At 53.7% G+C, this 22,523-nt stretch overlaps 2 protein-coding genes across 22 annotated transcripts; one reads left to right on the top strand and one right to left on the bottom strand.

The window, feature by feature from the left end:
- The first annotated feature begins 4,625 nt into the window (after positions 1-4,625).
- Positions 4,626-8,141, top strand: TUFM (Tu translation elongation factor, mitochondrial). 2 transcript variants are annotated; one of them, XM_034670191.1, is made up of 10 exons: positions 4,626-4,786; positions 4,891-5,085; positions 5,509-5,675; positions 5,913-6,017; positions 6,106-6,270; positions 6,408-6,540; positions 6,628-6,732; positions 6,848-6,999; positions 7,102-7,221; positions 7,778-8,141. In XM_034670191.1, exons 1-10 carry the CDS (start codon positions 4,744-4,746, stop codon positions 7,949-7,951), a joined length of 1,359 nt encoding a protein of 452 aa, XP_034526082.1. In that variant the 5' UTR covers positions 4,626-4,743; the 3' UTR covers positions 7,952-8,141. The 2 variants fall into 2 exon arrangements, with proteins under 2 accessions (XP_034526082.1, XP_034526081.1); XM_034670190.1 differs by having other exon boundaries at positions 5,859-6,017.
- Positions 8,142-9,963: 1,822 nt separating this feature from the next.
- Positions 9,964-22,321, bottom strand: ATXN2L (ataxin 2 like). Of its 20 annotated transcripts, none has more exons than XM_034670172.1 (24): positions 21,521-22,321; positions 19,914-19,983; positions 19,697-19,753; positions 19,541-19,612; positions 19,038-19,188; positions 18,351-18,475; positions 17,426-17,517; positions 16,810-17,010; positions 16,013-16,188; positions 15,732-15,845; positions 14,866-15,078; positions 14,705-14,776; positions 14,161-14,231; positions 13,682-13,977; positions 13,531-13,600; positions 12,877-13,023; positions 12,683-12,755; positions 12,404-12,591; positions 12,013-12,142; positions 11,803-11,924; positions 11,422-11,634; positions 11,036-11,279; positions 10,727-10,886; positions 9,964-10,458 (listed from the first exon to the last, which is right to left on the bottom strand). In XM_034670172.1, the coding sequence occupies exons 1-23, from the start codon at positions 21,817-21,819 to the stop codon at positions 10,732-10,734; spliced, it is 3,351 nt and encodes a 1,116-aa protein (XP_034526063.1). In that variant the 5' UTR covers positions 21,820-22,321; the 3' UTR covers positions 9,964-10,458; positions 10,727-10,731. The 20 variants fall into 20 exon arrangements, with proteins under 20 accessions (XP_034526063.1, XP_034526062.1, XP_034526061.1 ...); XM_034670171.1 differs by having other exon boundaries at positions 9,964-10,481; positions 21,521-22,320; XM_034670170.1 differs by having other exon boundaries at positions 9,964-10,886; positions 21,521-22,320.
- Between the last annotated feature and the right edge of the window lie 202 nt (positions 22,322-22,523).

Below are 22,523 nucleotides of genomic sequence, written 5' to 3'. Positions count from 1 at the left end.
CCATGCTTAATTAATTAATTAAAACTTGAAAGGGAATCTTTGTTTTATTTATTCAATTAATCTCTACACCCAATGTGGGTCTCGATCTCACAACCCTAAGATCGAGAGTCGCATGCTCAGGGCACTTGGGTGGCTCAGGTGGTTAAGCATTTGCCTTTGGCTCAGGTCATGATCCCAGAGTCCTTGGATCAAGCGAGGAGCCTTCTCCCTCTCCCCTGCCTCCCCGCGCCTCAACGGCTCGTGCTCTCTCTCTCAAATAAATAAAAAATCTTTTTTTTTAAAGATTTTATTTATTATTTATTTGAGAGAGAGTGAGTGAGATAGCATGAGAGCGGTGAGGGTCAGAGGGAGAAGCAGACTCCCCACCGAGCAGGGAGCCCGATGCAGGACTCGATCCCGGGACTCCGGGATCATGACCTGGGCCGAGGGCAGTCGCCTAAACAACTGAGCCACCCAGGCGCCCCTGATCCACATTTTAAAGGCTGATCTGACTGCTGCGTGGAGGATGGATTTGCTAGGTTTTGAGAAGAACAGGAGCTGGGAGACCCATTGTAAAGGTTGTGACCTAACCTAGATGACAGATGATCCCAGACTGAACCACAAGGTCAACAGTGGAGACAGACAAATTGGTCACATCCGAGATATATTCTGGAGAGGCAACCAGCAGGACTGGGTAAATGGGTCAGATGTCAGGGTTGAGGGAAGGAAGAAAGGTGGCATTGTTTATTCAGATGTGGAAGCAGAGCCTGGGAGAAAATGAAGCGGGACGTGTTTGGGACATGCTAGGTCTGTAGCACCACTTGGTGGCACCCTTCAGTTTGGAAGGCTCATTAATGGTTCAAGTGCAATCATGCAGAGCCCTACAGTGGCCAGGCAGAGGGTACAGACATAAAGGAGGTTCAGTCCTGGCCCTACTCAAGCCACTCGGTCTCTGACAAGTGAAACCAAGAAATATGTCTCAGGGTATCAAGTGCTGTAAGACAGGTTATCTGTTAGGAGGTATCTGAATGCACACAGACAACTGAGACAGTCTCGCTTAAATAATAAGGACATTTGTCATCACACCACAAGGAGTCTGGTCTTCTAAAATCCTCTGTTTTGCCCTCCTCTGGATTTTGGCTTCATCACTGATCGGAAATAAGATGGGCAGAGTAGTTCCAGGCTTTGCCTCCAGACCCAGCAACACCCAGAGTCAGAAGACAGTCCGTCTCTCTGGTGTCTCCTTGAGGGTGGAGGGACCCTTTCCTGGCAGCCCCTCAAAGCAGATCTCCTCTTACCAATCACAGGCCCCAAAGAAGTCACATACCCGACCCTAAACGAAGCCCCTGGCAAGGAGAACAGGACCACCAGAAGTAGACGAGGCCTGTCAGGATTTATTCCCGGAACTGGGGAAAGGACCATCTTGAACAAAATCAGGGCCCTGTCTGTAGGAAGACGGGAAAATGGCTGTTAAGCAGGAGCTCAAAGGCACAGACTGCTAGGGGGAACCCAAAAGGCCATGTGATTTCAAGAGCATCTTTTTTAAAGAGTTCAAGATTCTGCACAAACGTGTCTTTAACTACAATCACTCAAAATACGTGTCTCAGAAAAATCTTTCTCCTAGCAAATTCACAGCCTCCTAAAGTCCTGAGTGTTCTCCACTTCCTTTGTCGTCCGCCCGCCCCGCCAACCCCCACCTGCTAGGTTTCTACAGCAGCCAGCCTGCCTTCTTCATCGGGCACTGCTCACAGGCATTTTCCCAGGTGGTTGGCTGTCCTGGTCTCCGCAACTCTGAGCCCACTCTAGGACTACCTCATCTAGAGGCCATGCCACACTGATGCTCCCACGGCCACATGCTGGACGTCTGTGCTCACTGTGCTACTGGTCACAGGCATGGCTGGACATCTGGGGAGATTCCCCTGCTAGCACTCCTGCTCTCCAACATCAAAGTTAGGCGGCCTCTCTTAGACTCCTCTGATACAAGACATGGACACAGGACGATCTAGGCTTTTCCAATCAGGTGCATTCAAGGGAGGCTTTGAATTTGCCTGATCGTGGGGGCAGGAGGGTCGGGAGGGAGGGAAGGCCACTTTCTTGAGGCAGAAGTGGCTTCAGTGCCATGAGCAGTAGGTGTCACAGTCGAGTCTAAGTTCTGGCCTTTAGTGTTTGGTGGCAATGGTGGGAGCAGCGCTTTTCTTCCCACGTCAGATCAGCTCCATGGCTTGGGAGCTGTTTCTCCAGCCCGTCCCACAATTCTGTCAGCTAACTCAAACGCTTACACAAATCCTTCTTCTGCATAAACCAGCCAATGTAAATTCTGTTGTCTGTAAATCAAGACTTCCAACTATCACACAGGACGCTACAGCCAACAGTTCCATAAAAAATCTTCTCCCTTTGGGGCGCCTGGGTGGCACAACGGTTAAGCGTCTGCCTTCGGCTCAGGGCGTGATCCCGGCATTATGGGATCGAGCCCCACATCAGGCTCTTCCGCTACAAGCCTGCTTCTTCCTCTCCCACTCCCCCTGCTTGTGTTCCCTCTCTCGCTGGCTGTGTCTATCTCTGTCGAATAAATAAATAAAATCTTAAAAAAAAAATCTTCTCCCTTTGGACTCTTTTCTGAGTGCCGTGTTTCTCAAATTTCAGTCATTCATGTACCACCTGCCCCCAAATCTGCCCCATGTGAATACTACCCGTAATATCATCGACCACATACAGTTTTTGAAATTGAATCATTTTTTTTTTAAAGATTTTATTTATTTATTCGAGAGAGAAAGAGAGACAGCCAGCGAGAGAGGGAACACAAGCAGGGGGAGTGGGAGAGGAAGAAGCAGGCTCCTAGCGGAAGAGCCTGATGTGGGGCTCGATCCCATAACGCCGGGACCACGCCCTGAGCCGAAGGCAGACGCTTAACCGCTGTGCCACCCAGGCGCCCCGAAATTGAATCATTTTTTAATCTCAGTATTTGCCACCCCAGTTTTTTTCCCCTAAACTAATACACATTCAAATAAATACAGCACCGCTAAAATAGAAAGCTTTGTTCAAATACCCGCCCCCCCCCCCGCAAAAAAAACCTTACATTCCGAGAGTGGCCAACAGTGTCTTAGGAGACATTCCCAGGAGTGGAGTGACTGAGGTACAGGATAAAGACAAAGAAAACCTTTAGTTACGGCACCAGCCCTTCCTAAGCAGAGCTGATGGGCTGGAGGGCCAGGAGGACAGAAGTCTTAGCACGTTCTTCATTTTACCCGAGCAGTAGATGGACCTCTGAATGACAGTACCAGGCAGTGGTTAAATGCACACTTTTTTGGAGTTCAGTTGTACTGGGTTCCTAAATCACCCTGATGCTCCATTTTCTCACCTGTAAAATGGGGGAAATAATGGCTCCAACCACACAGGGTAACGCCGGGTGCATTGAATGTGAACCAATACGAAGCATTTGCACAACGCCTGATCCATGCAAAGCTCTAGCTCTGAGTTTTCCAAACTCTTCCGAGCTTGGGAAACCGCGTGTTATAAATAAACAGCTTCCCTGTCTGTGCTCAGACCCTCCTGAATCATCACCTTCAAGGGAGGAATTAGGGAATCTATCTGAAACGCAAAACCGTCCATGGAGTCTTAGGATCTGATGGGTTTGGGAAACATCAATCAGGGTTAAGCAGCTGCTGTTCTCGTCCCAGAGTGACGAGATGATGGATGTCAAAGTTAAAGGTCATTTGCCAGCCTTGCACTCACTCATTCAGTCAACAAATTCCCTGAGCGCTCACTGGGTGCCCCGCCCTGTGTTCGGTGCTGGGGCCACGGTAGGGAAAAGAAAGACTCAGGCTGCCCCTACAGGCACTCGAGGCCGGCCCCTCACCCTCGGTATCATCTGTATAACTGGGTGGGCGGGTGGNGGTGGGGCGACGATGAAGGGAATTAGTCCCTGGCTTGCTGAGGGGCTCTAGGGGTGGACGGCAAAGCTGTCTGTCCCCGCAGGCTGTGAGCCAGGAAAGCGGGTATTTGAGGGTCAGGGGCTGTGGGACCTGGAGGCCCCTGGACACCATTCCTGCCTCTGTCCAGCTCATTTCCTCTCAGAGCCAGACGTCAGAATCTCTGTTCCCATTTTACAGATAAGAAAACAGACGCTCCGCGGAGAGATGGGTCACACTTGCGCCCCACCCGCGAAAGGCTCCCAGGCCCGTCTCTCTCAGCCTGGCCGTAGGGCCTGGTCCTACCTCCAGGGGCGGCTCAACGGCCGCCAGATCTCTCGCCAGACCCGCGCAGTGGGTCGGACCCCAGGGGGCTCTGGGCCAGGACGCTCCCGAGCAGACCGCGTCTGAGCCGCCGCCTCCGCCTTCGGGAGGCCGGCACTCTCGCTCCGGACCCGGCCTAGCCCTACCTGACGCCCACGCCCTGCGCAAACACAGCGCGCCGCCCTGGGAACTACAACGCCCATGAGCCTCGGGGCGCTGGTGCGCGACGGAACACTTTACGTCGCTCCCCCGAGCCGCCCGAGTCACCCGCTGTGCCCCCGTAGGTTCGCTAGGCCCGAGAGCGCCGTGGAAACCGGGTCCCTCCCTCCCCGCCCCCGAGACGCCAGCCCCTTCCTGGCGTCGTCTTTGGTCCCACGCCCGGAAGTCGTAAGACGGCCACAAAAACTGGAGGCTAGACGGACCCAGACTTGCCCTCCGAGCCTTCACTTCCGCCGGAAGTCACTTCCAGTCGCCCGTGCCCTTTCCTTTTCGCACGCGCGGGGGCCCGGCTCGGGGCGCGAGAACGACCACAATGGCGGCCACCACCCTGCTGCGCGCGACGCCCCTCTTGAGCGGTGAGGGGGCGGGGAAGGCAATAGTGGCGCGGGGCCACCTGGGGGGTCGTCGGGAGCGGCCGGGCTCGGACCGGCGCCCTGACTCCAAGCCTCTGCCTCGGCAGGTCTCGGCACCGGCCCGACCCCATTGCTGCAGGGTCTGCTGCGGCCACTGAAGGCCCCGGCACTGCCCCGCTTGTGCCGCGGCCTGGCCGTGGAGGCCAAGAAGACCTATGTGCGCGACAAGCCCCATGTGAACGTGGGCACCATCGGCCATGTGGACCACGGCAAGACCACACTGACCGCGGCCATCACGAAGAGTAAGCGGGGATGGGTCGGGGGCGTCCGGAAGCTCCCGCTGTGCTGGCGGGACCTGGAGCCCGGCATGTGCTGTGGCCCCGGGCGGTGGATTGGAAGATGCAGGAAACACATTTCCCCTGAACGTGCAAGATTTTGTGATGCATAAGCTGGGGAGCCCGAATGGCCTCTCTCTAGCCGCGGCCAGTGTCCTGTAAGCATCGGCTTTATCCTGGAGAAGTCGCAGAGCTGGACCTTGAGGCCCTTTAATATTTCCTTCTCACCCGAGTTACACCCGCTGCAGGAACTGACGGAGGGGATCACGGACGCATTATTCTCCCAGACTGTCCTTTGCGTAGTAGGTGGGAGGGACTTGGGTGTGGCTTGAGCCCTGCCTCTACCTCTGGAACTTGATCTGAGAGGTTTATTCTCCTCCTTCCCCTTAGTTTTAGCGGAGGGGGGTGGAGCCAAGTTTAAGAAGTATGAAGAGATTGACAACGCCCCTGAAGAGCGAGCGCGTGGAATCACAATTAATGCGGCTCACGTGGAGTATAGCACTGCCGCCCGCCACTATGCCCACACAGACTGCCCCGGTCACGCAGATTACGTGAAGGTGAGAGAATTGCTGGGTACAGGGCCCGGGGCTGTTCCTGCCAGGAAAAATGTTGGACTTGTGGGGAAGTTAAGATATTCAAGGTGCATGGGTTGAAGTCATGGATTTCTGGGCATGACCTCTCAAAGTGAGTGGTAAGGAGATAGCAGAGAAAGGTGGGCCTCAGCTGTTGTGCTTGGCTAGATGGACGTGGAGCTGAGGAGGTCCTTGAACTACACTGTTTCCTATCCTACCCAGAATATGATCACAGGCACTGCCCCCCTCGACGGCTGCATCCTCGTGGTGGCAGCCAATGACGGCCCTATGCCCCAGACCCGAGAGCATCTATTACTGGCCAAACAGGTACTGAGAGCCTGGGGAGGGGTGGAAAGAGGAAGAGTGGGGAGTTGGTCCATGCAGGACACCACTTCTACCTCTTTGCCATCCACAGATAGGAGTAGAGCACGTTGTGGTGTACGTGAACAAAGCAGATGCTGTCCAGGACGCCGAGATGGTGGAGTTGGTTGAGCTGGAGATCCGGGAACTGCTCACTGAGTTTGGCTACAAAGGGGAGGAGACCCCGGTCATCGTAGGCTCTGCCCTCTGTGCCCTTGAGGTGAAGGCGGGGTCAGGCAGGGGCTGTGGCAGAGGATGGGACTGGATGGGTGGCCAGAGTTCTGCTGAGCCTGGAGAGTGCCTCTTAGTAAGAGGAGCAGAATGAGAATTTCAGAGCCCTGTCACTTCCCCCCATAGCAACGTGACCCTGAGCTAGGCGTGAAGTCCGTGCAGAAGCTGCTGGATGCCGTGGACACTTACATCCCAGTACCCACCCGAGACCTGGAGAAGCCTTTCCTGCTGCCTGTAGAGTCCGTTTACTCTATTCCTGGTGAGGACCGTGTTCACTTGCACTACTCTCTGGCTGTTTGGCCTGGCCCAGGGTCCCTGATGTCCTTCTTGTCCTGTTTCCTTCCAGGCCGTGGCACGGTGGTGACAGGTACATTAGAGCGTGGCATTTTGAAGAAGGGAGACGAGTGTGAGTTCCTGGGACATAGCAAGCACATTCGCAGTGTGGTGACAGGTATAGGAAAGATGCCTTGGGACCCAGGGGCTGGCTCCAGGATTTCCCTTGCAGATCTTTTGTGCCTTCCCTCTGCCCTAGACCCTCCTCCCTTGTCTCTCTTCTTCCCTCCTAGGCATTGAGATGTTCCACAAGAGTCTGGAGCGGGCAGAGGCAGGTGACAACCTTGGAGCCCTGGTCCGAGGCTTGAAGCGAGAGGACCTGAGGCGTGGCCTGGTCATGGCCAAGCCAGGGTCCATCCAGCCTCATCAGAAGGTGGAGGCACAGGTGAGGGCTCCAGGTGACGGACAGCGCTGAGCCAAATGGTCCCGTGCAGTGGCGGTGTTTCCAGCCAGGCCCAGCTTCACCCTGTTGTTCTCTTTTTTCCAGGTTTATATCCTCAGCAAGGAGGAGGGTGGCCGCCACAAGCCTTTTGTGTCCCACTTCATGCCTGTCATGTTCTCCCTGACTTGGGACATGGCCTGTCGTGTCATCTTACCACCAGGGAAGGTATGGTGGCTATAGGGAATGTGAAGGAGTGGAAGAGACACTTCACCCCAGCTCTCCCTCACTCAATTCCAAACATGTGACAACACGGGTGACTTTTCATTGACTGTGTAAATGAAGCTAGTGATGGAAAGGTCTGGCTGGGTGGGTTTAGGGAGAGTGAGTCTCCACCCAGTCCATGCTAGCATTTACCCACAGAAAGATCTCCCAGAAGAGGATTCTCCCCGTTGAGAATTGTACCGCACATAATGGCTCAGAGAAGTCTTGTGACTTAAGAAACCTGCATGACCCACAATTTCCTTGACTTTCCAGAGTGAACGTTAGGAACACTGGTCACAACTCCTTTCCTGTCTTGACATGCACCAATTTGCATCTGCCTGGCGGCTGGGATGGAGCTGGTTCCAGAAAGAATCCCCCTGCTGCATTTCCCATAACTTTTTAAAAAATTTTTTAATCAAATTCAATTTAGTTAACATTCGTTTTAACCTTGGTAGGCAGCAAAGAGTTGGGAAGAAGGTGCTTGAGGGCCATGCATGAACCCTGTCTCTGCCCCCTCCAGGAGCTTGCTATGCCTGGGGAGGACCTGAAGATCACCCTTATCTTGCGGCAGCCCATGATCTTAGAAAAAGGCCAGCGTTTCACCCTTCGAGACGGCAACCGGACCATTGGCACTGGCCTTGTCACTGAGACACCGGCCATGACTGAGGAAGACAAGAACATCAAGTGGAGTTGAGTCTGGACTCTGCTCAGACTCTGGTATTGAAAGCTGCACTGGCCAGCGTTCTTTCCTGCTGCTGGCGCCCCCTCCCCAGGGCCCAGGCTGCAACCCAGCAGTGCAACTAGGCTGACGCTTCCCCTGGTCAGGAGGGGCCCCAGGGCCTGCCAGGTGAGGTAGGTCAATAAACTGTTCTGTGAATAGCGAGGGACGTTGTGTCTTGTGTCCTTTGTCTAAGTTGGAGAGGATGGGGGGGTAGAAACATGGAGCCCATAACACATCCTCAGTTCATCTCTGTGGTACCATTTGGAATAAAGCTCCTGTTTTAAAGCTGTCAGAACTGCTGTTGACAACTTGAGAAAAGGAGGAAAGTTGGTCTGGTAAAGTTGGTGTGGCTGCCTAGCAAAACACTAGGTAGGATTGTTGGCTGTCCTATGGGAGAAAGTAAGGACTTTTACCCCTCGGAGCAAGGGTGGGTTCAGCTGAGGTGCCAAACCCACCCCCTATCCTCTCAGAGTAGTTACTAAGGCTGTTAACGTCTACCTGCCCTTGTCTAAGCTCTAGGATACTGGGGACTGTGTCTCACCTCTGGAACCAACATCCACCACTTCATAGGGTCCTCTTTTTAATTAATAAGTCTCTGTGCTTGATGGGTTGTTCCCCCTATATATCACCAATTGTAGACACAGGAGTGAGAAGTTATAAACTGAAGTTTTCGTTTCGAACACGTACTGAGATTTAAAATTAGGATAAGGACTGTATCAAAGGTGTAGGGAGTAAAATGCTGAATAGGTGTTTGTTTAAAAACTTGGAACGACTGGCCAGGACGCTGACCCCAAACAAAAGGTAACTTTCAGCAGGGATTAACAGGCACCCCTTTCAAACTTGCCTCCTGACAAATGAGCATATTCAGCACTGACCGGCTCTTAGGCCCAACGTGAGAGCTGTTTTGAGTCACAATCTAATCTGTGGCTTCACAGCAGAGAAAAGGGCTCAAGAAAAGGAGGACAAAAGAGCTTCACGATAAAGAACTGTCCAGCGACAGGGGAGGTTTGCTTAACTCTCCTTGGTGTCTGAGGTGAGGCTGGAAGGTTTCAAGATTCCTAAGACCCTCCCCGGAGCCTCAGGTCGAGCCCGGAAGCACTGCAGTCCCATCTCTGTACCGGGGAGGCTGGTCTCCACCTGCACCTGAGACATCCCGAGCCCAGTGGCTTTCCTGCCACTGCTTTTTCCATCACTGCCCCCTAGCTCCAACTGCCATCCTCTAAGAGCTCTTCCGGTGGGGACCCCAGCCCTGCACATGTGTTCTCGCTTACCCCACCCCATCATGCCTACCCATTAACAGGTTTCAGACCCTCACATCTTGGATCTCTCCCCTGTAATCTTCACTTTTCCTGCCCTCTTAGCCCATCTTCTCTGGCTTTGGTCCCAGCTGAAACAGCCCCACCTACCCATGAGTACCAGCCCCATCCCCTCGATGCTCTAAGGGGGAAATGATCTTCACTGAAGAGACAAGAAAACCAAGGCCAGGACATGCAGTAAAAATTGCAACCTGTTTCCTTGGAAATAACCAAACACTTCCACAATGTGTCATTTCTACAACCCATACCTGGCTCTTCTGTGCCATTTAGCCCCTGGTTTAGCTCTTGCTTCCCTAAACCAGGCTCAACCCAGCCGTCTCCCCTCTGCCAGTGCCTTTGCAGCGCCCACCCGCACACAACACCCCTCAGCTGTGCTCCGTGCAGGCCTGTTTCCAGCAGCCAAACCACTAACGTGCTTTTCGGTGCAGAGAAGAATGTCATGAAGAAATTACACTAGCAATAGCAATAAACACTTGAAATCTCACCTTAAGATGAGGCCTGCATCAAGGCTGAGAAAGTCGCTGGGAAGCCGGGTGCTGCGCAGCAGGGACAGGGCAGCAAGTGTGCTCAGCCTGGGCCGCTGCATCCCCACTGCTGGAGCCACCACAGGCCTCCCAGGGCTTGCCAGCTACCGTCTTACTCTGTTCTCCAGAGGAAACCAGAGGCAGATTAAGTTAGTTTAAAATTTTATTTTTTTTTAATTTTTTTTTAATATTTTTATGTAATAAAAAGTAAAAGTCCTTGTTCAACCATCCTTGTGGGGCATCTGTCTGTCTGTCTCTCACGCAGGTCACTCAAGTTAATGGGGAAGAAAGAAACAGGGGGCCCAAGTCTGAGGTTATAAATAATAGAAAATAAAAGATCTTCCGTCTCCAGTGGGGGATAGATGAAGAGGATGGGAGGGCAAGATGGGGTGGGGTTGGGCAGGGGCAGAGCAGGAACCCCCCACCCCCGCTGGACCCTGGCCCTGCCCACTTTGAGGCCCCTCCCCTTCAAGGTGCTTGGCAGGAATTCCCCAGCTCCCCCAGAGGAAAGGGGGGATTGGGAGGCTGGGACTGGTCCGAGCTGCTGGGGGAAGAGACATAGATCATTCTTCCCTCCACTCATGGAGGTCTCAGGTCGCGGCCAGGACAATCTTCAGTTCCCCGGGGGGTGGAAGGGGAGCTGCTGGGAGGGATGAGATTGAACTGGTTGGAGGGGAAAGAGAAGAGAGCAGGAGCATTAGAACCCAAGCAGCTGTCCCTTCAACCAATGCCGTCCAGTGTGGGGTGTGGGGGGAGTGTTTGGGTAGGAGCGGCCTCCTCAAGGTGTCTCATGGGGCTGTCAGAAGCACAGATCAATCGCTGTTTCCCAGTGAGCCAGAGCCCTTACTCGTGTGCCCAGCTCAGCCCCCCACACCCCAGCCTGGCCCTGTCTGCTGCGCTGACCTTACCTCGGCTAAGTCAGGAGACAGTCGGGGTCACTGAGAGCTGGGGAGGCAGTGGGGAGGGGGGCTGCTGGATCACAACTGAGCGAGGACGGAGGGAAGCAAAGGACAGAGCCAGGAGCAAGCCCCTGGCGGCGGCGACTGTGGCTTCTGCCCACCCTACATACTTCACAGACAGGTGCAGGTCGGCGGGCGCCCTGTGGGACAGCCCTGCCTCCAAGACCCCTCACTCCCCTCCCAGAACCCGTGCATCCTGCCCCACCTGCAGCCCATCAGCTCTTCCATGCCAAATTCCCCCAGCTAACGAGAACTCACGAATCCTGTCATCGGCTCCTCCTGGAAATCCAGGCGCCTGGCCAGGCTGCTCACCTTGGGGGTGTCCGATGTAGGGGTAGGGTGAGGGTGTGGAAGCTGAGAGTGCAGGCACCCCACTCTGGGGCACCGCGCCTTGGGGGGGTCCCCCATGGCTCTGGGGTGGATGCAGCAGCATCACCTGGGGCGGGTGGGGAGCCCCAGGGTGAGGGGGCGGGGCTGCTGTGATTCCAGTTTGGACATGGGCCTATAAAGAACAAAATACAGCCGTAAGTACCTTGAAGCTAAGCGTGGGCTCTGAGAATCCCGCTGTTAAGAGCACTCAGAAAAAGAGCACCAAGGATTCAGGAACAGGACAGCCCCAGGAAACAAGTCCCTTGGGTTCTTACCTGGGTAACATGGGCCATGTTGGTGAAGCCGTGGGGCAGCTGCTGGTGGGCATGGATGGCATACACAGCGGCTGGTTGGGGGAAGCTGCTCTGAGGGGACTGGGCAGAAGGTCCCGGTGGCAGAGAAGGCGGCGTGCCTGTCAGGGCCCCTGGGTGGTACAGATTCTGCTGTGGCTGTCCACTGCCCAGGTGTGGGGCCTGCCCCGCCTGGTGCTGTTAGGGGGGAGGGGAAGGGTGAGTACCACTCCACTCCTCAGGTACCAGGCCTACCACCCACTGGCCCCTGACCCTCCCCTGCTGGGGAGCGACCCCTCAAACTCTATCCCCCTCTTCCAGCCACCCATTACTGCCCCAACCACTCGGATCTCCCATGGCAGACACCTGGACGGGACTGGGGGCCGCATGCTGGGACTGCGGCTGGCTCCCAGTAGGCGTGGTGGCCGGCTGCGGCTGGTGGGCATGGAGCTGCGTGGCATGGTGTGGATAGGACTGGTGAACAGTGGCTATAGCAGGAAAGAGGGAGAGAATCAGTGCCAACCACACTGTAGGGAGCTGAGGAGCAACGTCCGAGGAGAAGAGCACAGAACTCACCATAGAGGGCTTGGGGGGTGGGCTGCTCTGCAGAAGGGTACTGAGGGGTGGAGGACGACACAATGGCCTGGGGATGGCTCCCCGACGTCAGCATGCGTGGGTTGCTCTGAAGCATGGGGGCAAACACCGGCTGGAGGGGCAAGGAGAGAAGTGGTCAGCACAGCCTGCTGCCTGAGAACCCGTGCACAGCATCACTCTGTCCTTGTCACAACCACCCTGTTTCACGCTCACAACCACCCCAGCCAGGAGACGCTATGAGATCTATACCTCAGACAGTAGCGGTGCCTTGCTAGGGGTCCTACCACAGCCAGGATGGGGGCCTGAGTCTGGGTGATGGAACAGAGGTGATCCTCCACTCCATCCCCCTACTTCCCTCCCATGCCTCGGTTACCTGCGAGGGGTAGTGGGCCATGGGCTGCATCATGGCGGGCTGGCCCGGGAACTGCTGCGGGGTGTAAGGGATGTAGGAAGAGTACGGCGTGGCAGCCACCAGAGGCGGGCCAGCGGCGGCGGCGGCCTGCATCATCGGAGGGGCTGAGGCTGGCTGGTGTTGGTCCGAGCGCTGGGGGGGCAGGGAGCCTGGGGTAGGGGAAAGGGTGCCGAGCTCAAGCTCCATCTGCCAGGAGGCAACCTGGCAGTCCCACCGACCAGCACTGCCGACTCTGCTCACCTTTTGCTCCCCGGTACTTGCCCTGCTGTCCAGGCACAGAACTGGATACAGGGTACGGATACATCTGAGGTGCCTAGGGAAAAGAACACAGACGAAGCTCAACAGCTTGCTCACAAATGCCCTCAACAGGCCGGACTGGTCCTCAGCAGCCCAACCCAGCCTCTTAGCCCGGACTGCTCAGTCTCTCCTCTTACCTGAACAGCTGGTCCCATATGGATCTGAGGTATGTAAGAAATGTACTGGGGGCTGTAGAGCCCACTCTGGCCTGCTGTCAGCACCGGGATGGAGGGAGTTGAGTGAGTCCGGGGCCCCGGAGAAGTTGGGGTACTGGTGGATTTATTCTGTGAGAGACAAAGGACGTTGTGTAAGTTTGGTTTTTGTCCGCCTCTCCTGCGCCTATGATAGCAGCACAGCATTCAGAGTGCTGCCTGCCACACACATTCTCCGCTGCATCTTGGTTAAGCCTCACGTCGGACCCCATGACACGGGTATTCTAAAATTATAGGTAAGGAAACCAAGACAGAAAAATTAAACAGCTCGTCCATGATCACCAAGTTTTGGTGTGTTTTTTTTTTTTTTAAAGTACGGGAGTTCAAGCCAAATCAGGGGCCTGACTGAAAGCCATGCTCACAACTAACTACCCCAACACATGTTCCCTGAGCTGAACGCTAACCTCAAGGAGAAACACACACACTTAATGACACATCATGATCTCCCGCCCCCAAGCCTGATACCTGTCTATCTTCCCCTGAGCACCCCAAGTTTCAGAGAGCCTCCCCCATGCTCTCTTACCCCACTCCCAAGCCTCCCTCGGGGAAACCAATCCACATCCACCCATCCTGTCTCACCACAGACAGCAGAGGCTTTGTGGGATTGAACTCCTTGGCGTTGGGGTTCAGTGTTGACTTCTTCACTTGTCTGTGAGAGAAAAAGAAAGTCAATCCTCATGGCTTGCTCCTCTCCCCACCTGACACCCACCCAGCTCCCCATCCTACTCACTCAGCGACCGGGCCCTCATCTTTGTCGTCTCCCTTGATGAGGCCCACCGGGGGGCTGCCAGTTTGGCTTGGGCAAGGTGGAGGGGGCTGCTCCGGCCCCTCTGTGCCCCCTGCCGGCGGCAGGGGCGGCTTGTCCTCCTTATCCGATACGGACTCCGTCTTTGAGGAGACTGGGGACCCCACTGGCTCTGAACTCAATAGACCATCAACCTCCTTCTCTTTCCCTTTGGCCTCTTCCTTTAAGATCCGGGGAGGAAAAGGATCCAGGATGGTCTCAGGGGAGCTACTGGGCAGCAGCTGGAAGGAGAGCAGCACACATACAGTATTCAGACAGCTGGTCCGGGCCCCAGGCTTGGCCTCCCTTGCATCCTTACTCGCTCATCTCTTCTATCACACCCGGTCCTTGTCCTGTGCTTCTTCTATAAGCCCCCTCATCCCGCTTCATCCTAACACCTTGGCTCACTCCCACACTCCTCTTACCTTAAACTGGGCCCCGAACTTCCTCAGTTCTTCCAGTTGAAAGCGTTTTTGTTCATTCTGAAGGCCAGGGACTAGGAGAAACAGAAGAAAAAGGAGAAAATATACATTTCTTTTCTCGAAGATGGCTACAATGCCAGTACCCCAAAGGACAAAGAAAACTAGGGAAAAAAAAAAAAGCTTGAAAATCCTGTAGAACTAAGACTGAACTGACAAGACACTGTTTCTGAACCCCCATAACTCTTGTTACTAACTGAAGTACTCCCAGAATAAAAAGGACATTACACTTCAGAAAATCAAACAAACCACAAAAAAGGGGGCGCCTGGGTGGCTCAGTTGGTTAAGCATCTTCCTTTGGCTCAGGTGATGATCCCAGGGTCCTGAGATCGAGCCCCCATCTGGCTCCCTGCTCAGCGGGGAGCCTGCTTCTCCCTCATTCCCTGCTGCTCTCCCGGCTTATACCCACTCTCTGTCAAATAAATAAAATCTTAATAACAGCAACAAAATACCACCAAAAAACCCCAATAAACAAAAAACCAATCCTCACCTTTCCCAGCTATCCGGGACAGCTCCTGGGACTCCAGTGTTCTCCCAGGTTCCTTGGCTGGGAGTTCTTTTACTGAGCAAGAAGAGACACATGCCTGAAGGTTCTTCTGTCTAGAACCACACTTCACATTGTCCACAAACCCTCAACCACCTGGCTCTTACCATCTGTGGGGGCCAATGAGATCTTTGGAGAAGCTGGGGAAACAGAGCCTACTCCAGGATCCACAACCGATGATGTCACAGGGATGGAAGCCGAAGAGGTCGGTACTGCTGATCCCATGGGGGCATCAGGACAGGAAGCTGAGATTGGGGCAGGGGCAGCTGACTTGGGAGAGCGCGGTGGGTACATCCGGCCCACTGGAAGTAAAGGGAAAGCTATACAATGGTTACTGCCGTTCAGTGAGTGAGGAGCATAGGGAACCCGCTAGAAACACCAAGGAAAGTTTATCCACTTTTTTTCATATGCAAGATCACAAACCTAAACACCCAAAAGAGCAAGGCAGGTAACGTAAGCAGGTAAGGTACACTTGAGCAGCATCAAAGACTGCAATGTTTAGAGAGGCAGTCACAGCTCAGTCCCAGCTAACTAGGATTATGCTGCAAGACACGTTCAGTGTTTGCAGAACTTTCTGTATTTCCAAAGAAATTTTCTATGTCTCCTGCTTCAAAATGTTGACAACTAAAAAGTTGTTTGATATTTGTGTTTTTTTTTAAAGTAAGCTCCATGCCTAATGTGGGGGTTGAACTCACGACCCTAAGATCAAGAGTCGCATGCTCCACTGACTGAGCCAGCCAGGCGCCCTGATAACTAATTTAAACAAAAGATATCTGCCAGCCCAACACAACCCGTAGACAGCTGTGCTGACATTGCTACATGAGGGAAACAAATTCTTCCCTAGAAAGCATAAATGACCCCCTCCAAAACATCTCTTATACCTTGAAACTGTCTCCCATCCGAGCATTCCAACAACTGACATTTATAGCCCCCCATAAATTTCTGTTTCTTCATGTAACTGCTGAAATTTTACCTGCAGGAGGAGGTGGAACAGAAGCTTCTCCAGAAGGCCTACTGCTGGGTGAAGACAGAGTCTTGGCACCACCTCTCAGAGGCCGCTGTGCCTTAGGGGACATGCGGGAAGGGCCTAATTTTTTTTTTTTTTTAAGATGGGGAAAAAAGAGGCAGAGTATCTGCTATTACATTATCACCAACACATCACCCTTCCAGCCCATCTACCCTTTCAATTATCCTTCCCTCCTCCTTCTTATCCTCTTCCCTACCCCCCCAACAAAAGCCCGCTTCGTAACTCACCTCCGTTGATACCACGTGTCTCAGAACCTGGGCCAGGGCTGCTACTGTCAAGGTGGTGAGGACCACGAGGTGGCAAGGAGCTAAGGCCAGGCCGGCCACCCCGGGAACTACTGCATCGAACTCCTCCCCGGGGACCTTCCCGAACTCGTTGGGGTAGAGGGATATACTTTCCTTCCCTAGGGGGAGAGCTCAAGTAAGGTCAATTAGTCATAAAACCCACACGTTTTGGAAAAATGAAGCCTTTCCTCCTAAAGTGTGCATGCATGTACACACGCACATGCACGCACGCTCCAGCTTTCTGCACTACCCCCACTTGAAGATCTGTTCTGGTTAAATGTTTTGTAGCTGTAAGGCTTCTGACCTTTGGCGTCAACCCTGACCTAACCAACCTGGCCAGAGCCCCACAACTGTACCACTCCTGACCTATGAGAAAGGAAGTATCACACTGTAGTTCAAGGTACAGCTTTTACAGGTTATTAAACATCGTGTACACTTTGATTTTGCTTTCATAAGGGGGAAAAGTTCAGACATACATATGGATGAACATACAGAGAAAAAAAGAGTATCAAAACTCAAAAATTTTTTTTTTTCTAAATCCACAAGCTTTAGCTTTGTTACCTTGGACAAACTACTTATCTGCTCTAGGCCTCAATTATTAAACCAGAAAATTGGGAATAATTACATACTAACCTACATCTTATGTGGCCATGAAGCTTTAACAGGAGTGTACAAAGCTCTTGGCCCAAGCCCTGGCCTGTAAAGAGCCCCCAAAAGAGCAGGCCGCCCCCAGCAATCACCTAGATGCCAAGCTGGGGCTCTCCCGTCCTGAACCCTGCCGCTGGACTGCGCTGTGCTTCTCCTCCTCGGTGCGCCCATCATCATTCTCCATGGCGATCCTCAGGCGGTACTGGGGGCTCGATTCAATCTCTCGGGCCAACTGGGCTGCACGCAGCTCCCGCTGACGAAACTCTTCTGAGTTGTCCTTCTCCAAGGGCACCCTGAGAGGACCACAGACCACCACACCCCAGTGCCAGGGGACAAGAGAAGGAGGAGGGAAACATTTTGGTCAGGCTCATCAGCAGCTCAGGTGTGCAGATGTTTAACCCCTTCAACAACTCAGCACATATTTAATGGGCATCTACTAGGTCCCACGTGGGGCAACAAGGCCAATCTCTGAACCAGAATACTTATAGGCATGTGTAAGTATGCTTTAAGTTCTAGAGAAAAGTATGGGTAAATGGACAAGAAAGTACCTATTTCTATCCATGAGATGACCTGGTATTTTGAGGGGACAATGAAACAAGGCAGACCAGAAGTGGGGAAGAGGGCATCTTGAACACCCAGAAAAGCATGAACAAATGCCATGACCCCATGCTTCAAACTGCACCAACTGGGAAGTACCAAGACACTCACGTGTAAGAAGAAAGACTGCTGTCATAGGTGGTCTTCACACCATAGTTCTCCTCGTTGAACTTGAACATTTCGTTGGGGTCCCATCCATTGGACTAAGGAGGGAGGAAGGAGAATGTTTTAAAAACCAGAAAGGAAAGCAACACTGACCTGTCATTCTCCACCAGGCTGAAAAACACACAAATCTGACCAAACCAAGTCCAAAAAAAAGAACAAGGCTGGCAGGAATATCAACTAGTACTACCAGTTATAGCACAGACTGGCAACAACTAGTAAAACCAAAGTCTTAAAACCTAACGAATCCATTTCCAGGTGTATGTTCTAGAAAAATTTGGTATAGGTGTACGTGGCACTATTTTTAATAGCAAAATAATGGCAACAAATACCAATCAGTAAGGAAAAAGAGAAATGTGTTTCCTTGTGTATATTTACATATATACACATTCACGCATATAAACAAAAATAGACAAAATAGTTGAAAGCAATGATCTATATACCAACACGAAAAAAAAATGAAAACAACAAGCAGTGGAAGTAAATTCTTGTGCAAATTAAGTATAGCATAATAATACATTAACTCAAGAGAAATCTGAAATGATTCAAAGCCCTTGTTTTTGGAAGGACCTGGGTCTACTAACACAGTCTACAATCTTGTCTACCCTTTGCTAAACTGAAGGAAAAAAAAATCTTGAAGCAAATGTTAGTAGCTGTCAATCGCAGATGATTGGAAAACAAGTATTTTTGTTTTGTTATTTTCCGTAGCTTTTCATTTGGAATCTGAAAGCCATCAACGGGCAATAGTAAAAACCTCTTCTCCCCTCCCCAGAAGCAACACTTGGTTCCAGGAGTGACATCACAGTCAACGAACGACCTGCACTTGGGCAGCAGAGCGCCCGGCTCTTGGGTTCTCAGGGAAGGGGGGCTGTACCATGTCAGACTCGAGGTCATAGTCATCACTGTTGCTGTCGCCCCCTTCCCAGCGCTGAAGCACCTTCTCTTTGTGCTCTCCATTCACCTTTGAGTTCATGGCAATGGCTGAATCAGTGAACTTGTCTGTGGGGGCAGAGTCGAAGATCAGGAGTGAGGGGATTATTTCACAGCCTCTTCCAACACCCTCACCCCCAGTAAGTAGTTCGGAAGCAAAGAAAAGTGTGTGTCAGGGTTGGGGGAAAGAGAGGGTGTGGGCGGTGAAGCACAACAAGCCTCATCTTAAGAGTTCAAGAGGAGCAAGAGTTGAAAGCAAAGCAAGGGAAACATGAAGGACCGCAACACAGCCTGGAATACACCCAACTGTATCTTAGACATCAAGACATACTCTCAAGAAGAAAAACCTAGGGGCGCCTAGATGGCTCAGTCAGTTAAGTGTTGGCCTTCGGCTCAGGTCATGTTCCCACGGTCTTAAGTTCGAGTCCTGCATGGGGCTCCCTGCTCAGAGGGGAGCCTGCTTCTCCCTCTCTCTGCTCAGTGGGGAGCCTGCTTCTCCCTCTACTCCTCCCCCTGCTCGTGATCTCTCTCAATAAATAAAATCTTAAAAAAGGGGGGGGGAGAAAAAGATTCAAGTCATTATGTAACTGCTCTCTGCCCTCTAGTCTGACACAAAAACCCAACACAATACCTTTAGTAGCATAATTGAAGTCAACATTTCGGAAGTGAACAAGCATGACATCACTTGGCTTAAACACCATGGTGTCCACAATGTCTTCCCGACGAGGGCCACCTGCTGGCTCAGATGCTTTCCGGTGTACAGCGTCTACTGCTAGTTCAAACTATAAAAGTCCCATTTCAAAACAGTAAAGGGTCAGTATCAAGAAACGTGGTGGCAAAAACAGGACTATTTTCCTTTTACATTTTCTAACCTCATTCCAACACCACACTGTCACAAAGTCTTCTCAGTACCAGTATCAGCCCAGGACTAAGTATTGTAATATTAGAGTACCCACCCCTCCAATGTCCAACCCACATTTCTTATTGCTTCCAGCACTACTCCGACACAGGCCTACAGAAACGAGTAACAAAACATCATCCAACACCATTCAACTCACATCTCCAATGAACCTATTTCATTCTCCTCCTTCTTCCATGAAAATTCCAAAAATCAGCTAATTTGAGTACACTAACCTTTGAGCTCAGAGTCTTGAAGATACCTTCGTAAGTGGTACCATTCTTCACTTTTACATCACAAGTGGAGCCCTGGAAGAGTGGAGAAGAAGAAGGTCTCCAGCAAACTGGTGCATTACATTCCTCAAACAACCTAGGGGTTAGGTACCCACTTACCACAACAGCTGTAAGAAAATGCAGCATTCTGGAATTGTTGTAGACACCCTCGAACACCTACCAATAACACAGGAGAAATAAATAGCTAGTCAACATCTCACCTTCCTCCTGAATACCCACAATCCACTCACACCCACTTGGTATGTGCTGGGCCTCTACTCTTCTGAGCCCAATAGACTATTTGTGCACACGATCTGTCCTATATGCCCACATGTACCTCTGTACTTTGCGGGTGCGGAGTGCCACTCACCGGTGACTGTGGGGGTCCCTTTCCTGTGCTTTGTCCCCTATGAGAAAGGAAACAAGAAACTAGTTAAACACATTCAATCCCTCTTATACAATTAATTTCAAAGAACTTGGTATCCTAGAACCACATATCCTGTAAAGATGCTGATTTAGACTACAAATAAATTACCCACAAGAATTTTAAACTCTCACCTTACAGAGGAAGAAAGGCATAGACAGTAAAAGCCAGTAAACACATTTCCACCAAACGCCACTAAAACAGACCTCAAACAACAATGGTTGTCAATTCAACACAACCTTCTCACTTTCTCCAAGGGGTCAGGGCCCCACGCTTCCAAAAAAGCAATGACGCTACAGTAGTCGTTAACCAAGCATCCACCCTAGACATAAAGACGAAAGCTCAGGGAATGCAGATTCAGAACCACCTAGCTCAGGTACATTACCCCTCAAACAGAAAAGACAATCATTTTCACCAACCTTATGCCCCAAACTCTGGGAGGAGGGTACTCCCTTTACAACCCACCCTCCCGACCTCTACTACTCATTCAATGCTACCCACTCTAGGAGGGGTCACCGATCGCCCAGTAACCCTGCTCCTCGCTGGCTGATGTAACCGTCGGTTGAAGAGGGCGATGAGGGGGCCGTTGGCGGGGCTGGGGGACAGCGCAGCCGCAAAAGCCATCCACCGGGAGGCCTCGCCCGGTCTGCGCCTGCGCAGTAAAGCCCACGGGGCTCTAAAATCACCCCTCCCGCGACCAGAACCCACTGCGCCTGCGTGTACCGCCACTCTCAATTCCATTAAGCCACATACAGAAGAAACCGAGTGGGGTGTCCACCGCTCATCCACAAACACAGGCGAACCCCTCCACGCACACTCCCAAACCCTGCCCTATAGGTTACCCGTGGCTCACGAATGCCCGGGTCATAAGACAGAGCATCCGCGCGCACGTACGGGAGGAGCGCGCGCGCTGGAGGTTCCCTGCCCGCAGTCCTCCCAGTTGTCCCTCCTTCCGTCCCCCCGCCCACCCCGCTCCCCTCCTACTGGCCAGACCGGGAAGGGGGAGGTAGCAACCCGCTCCCAAGTCCCTCCCTCCCCATTGGCCAAACTGTGGGCCGCGCGCCCCCCTCCATTGGCTACGGCCGGGGACCCCTTCCCGCAGCTGACTCCCCATTGGCTGCAGCCGGGGACCGCGAGACCCTTCGTGGTAATGGAGCCGGGGACCCCGATCACCTCTTCGCCCCCCCAACTCCTCGTTCTGACGGCGCTGGCGGGATGAGCCCCGCCTGCCCTTAATGCCCGAGCCCCGAGGCCCAATAAGCTCTGAGAGCTGAGCACGGCCCCCAAATGTCCCGCCGGCCGCCCGGGGGACCCTTTCCCTCTGACCTGTTAGGACCTAAAGGGGCCCACCCCCAGCCTCACGGGAGTTCCCCACTCTCCCCCGGCGCCCCGCAAAGGTGGCCGGGCTAGGTACCCGCCTCGCGCGGTGTCCTCAGGTCCCCAGCCGCCGGGCCGGAGCCGAGCCGCCGCCGCCGCCCCGCAGCCTCGGCTCCAGCGCCCGGAAACCCACCCCTCCTCACCTGGCGCTGCCGATAGCCGTTGCCCCTGGCCTCTCCTGATGTTGCTGCTGCGGCGGCGGCTGCGGCGCCAAGATGCCCTCGGCTCCCCGGCGGAGCCCGCTCCCGGCGGCGGCTGCAGGCCCCAGGCAGGGAGAAGCGGCCGCGGGAGGCCCTGGGGGAGCCGAGGTGGAGGCCAGGGGCCCCGGGAGGCCGCCGTTGGGAGGGCTGGTGCCCCCGGGAGGCCGGCGGGCTACGGCCTGTTGCGTGGGGGGCGGCTGCTGGGGCTGGGAGGTCTGTTGTGGCGGCTGAGGCTTCAACATGATGGCAGCGTCCGGAAGGGGAATTAGGGGGAAGGGAGGGAGAGAGGAGGCTGGGGCTAGGCCCCTGCTGGAGAGCGCGGGAAGCGAGGGGGCTTGGGAAGCCGGGGACCCGCCGTTGGCGGGCGGGGGGAGCCCCGCGATGTCGGGGGTGGATAGAGAAGACCGCGGCGCGACGAAGCGCCGCGAGGCGGAAGGGGAGGGGGTCTCGCGGACCCGAGGAAAGCGAGAGGGCGCGAGCCGGCCTGGCGCGCGTGCGCGTCGCCGGGGAAAGAGGAGGAGGAGGAGCGCGCGGGCGGGAGCTCCCGAAGGGGGAGGGGCAGGGAGGAGGGAGCGGCGGCGCTAGATGTCCGCGCGCACCGGGGCGGTTGGCTCCGGGCAAGAGAGGAGAGAATAAAAAGAGGCGAATCTCACTCCCCTAGCCCTTGGAGTGGAGAAGGAGCAGCGCGGGCGCTCACGCGCTCCAAAGCTTTAGGGTCTCTAGGTCTCAAACAGCCCTAGAGGTTGGCTGCCGCTGTCCCTTCACAATGAACGTGTGAAACACTGGGGGAGGAGCCGAAGTAGCCGTGAGGGAGGAAGAACCGGCCGCCCCGCCCACGCCGGTGGCGTAGCGTCGGGATACCTCCGCAGTTGTGTGAGATGTCACGACGTAGCGTGCAGTTCTTCCGCCATTTGGGGGCCCGTGGGCGGAGTCTAAGTGCAAAGAA

Source organism: Ailuropoda melanoleuca, chromosome 10, assembly GCF_002007445.2.
Source record: "Ailuropoda melanoleuca isolate Jingjing chromosome 10, ASM200744v2, whole genome shotgun sequence".
NCBI classification, from domain to species: domain Eukaryota; kingdom Metazoa; phylum Chordata; class Mammalia; order Carnivora; family Ursidae; genus Ailuropoda; species Ailuropoda melanoleuca.
This window is presented reverse-complemented; position numbering and strand designations above follow the sequence as displayed.

Bases quoted from the DNA above. Each gene is read 5' to 3' on its own strand.
- TUFM (XM_034670190.1), top strand. From the start codon at position 4,744: ATGGCGGCCACCACCCTGCTGCGCGCGACGCCCCTCTTGAGCG. The intron at 6,018-6,105 runs GTACTGAGAGCC...TGCCATCCACAG, and splicing joins ATCTATTACTGGCCAAACAG to ATAGGAGTAGAGCACGTTGT. The intron at 6,733-6,847 runs GTATAGGAAAGA...CTTCCCTCCTAG, and splicing joins CATTCGCAGTGTGGTGACAG to GCATTGAGATGTTCCACAAG.
- ATXN2L (XM_034670172.1), bottom strand. From the start codon at position 21,819: ATGTTGAAGCCTCAGCCGCCACAACAGACCTCCCAGCCCCAGCAGCCG. The intron at 18,476-19,037 runs GTATTGTGTTGG...CTGCCCCCACAG, and splicing joins CTTCAATTATGCTACTAAAG to ACAAGTTCACTGATTCAGCC. The intron at 14,777-14,865 runs GTAAGAGCCAGG...CTTCTTGCTCAG, and splicing joins CTCATTGGCCCCCACAGATG to TAAAAGAACTCCCAGCCAAG.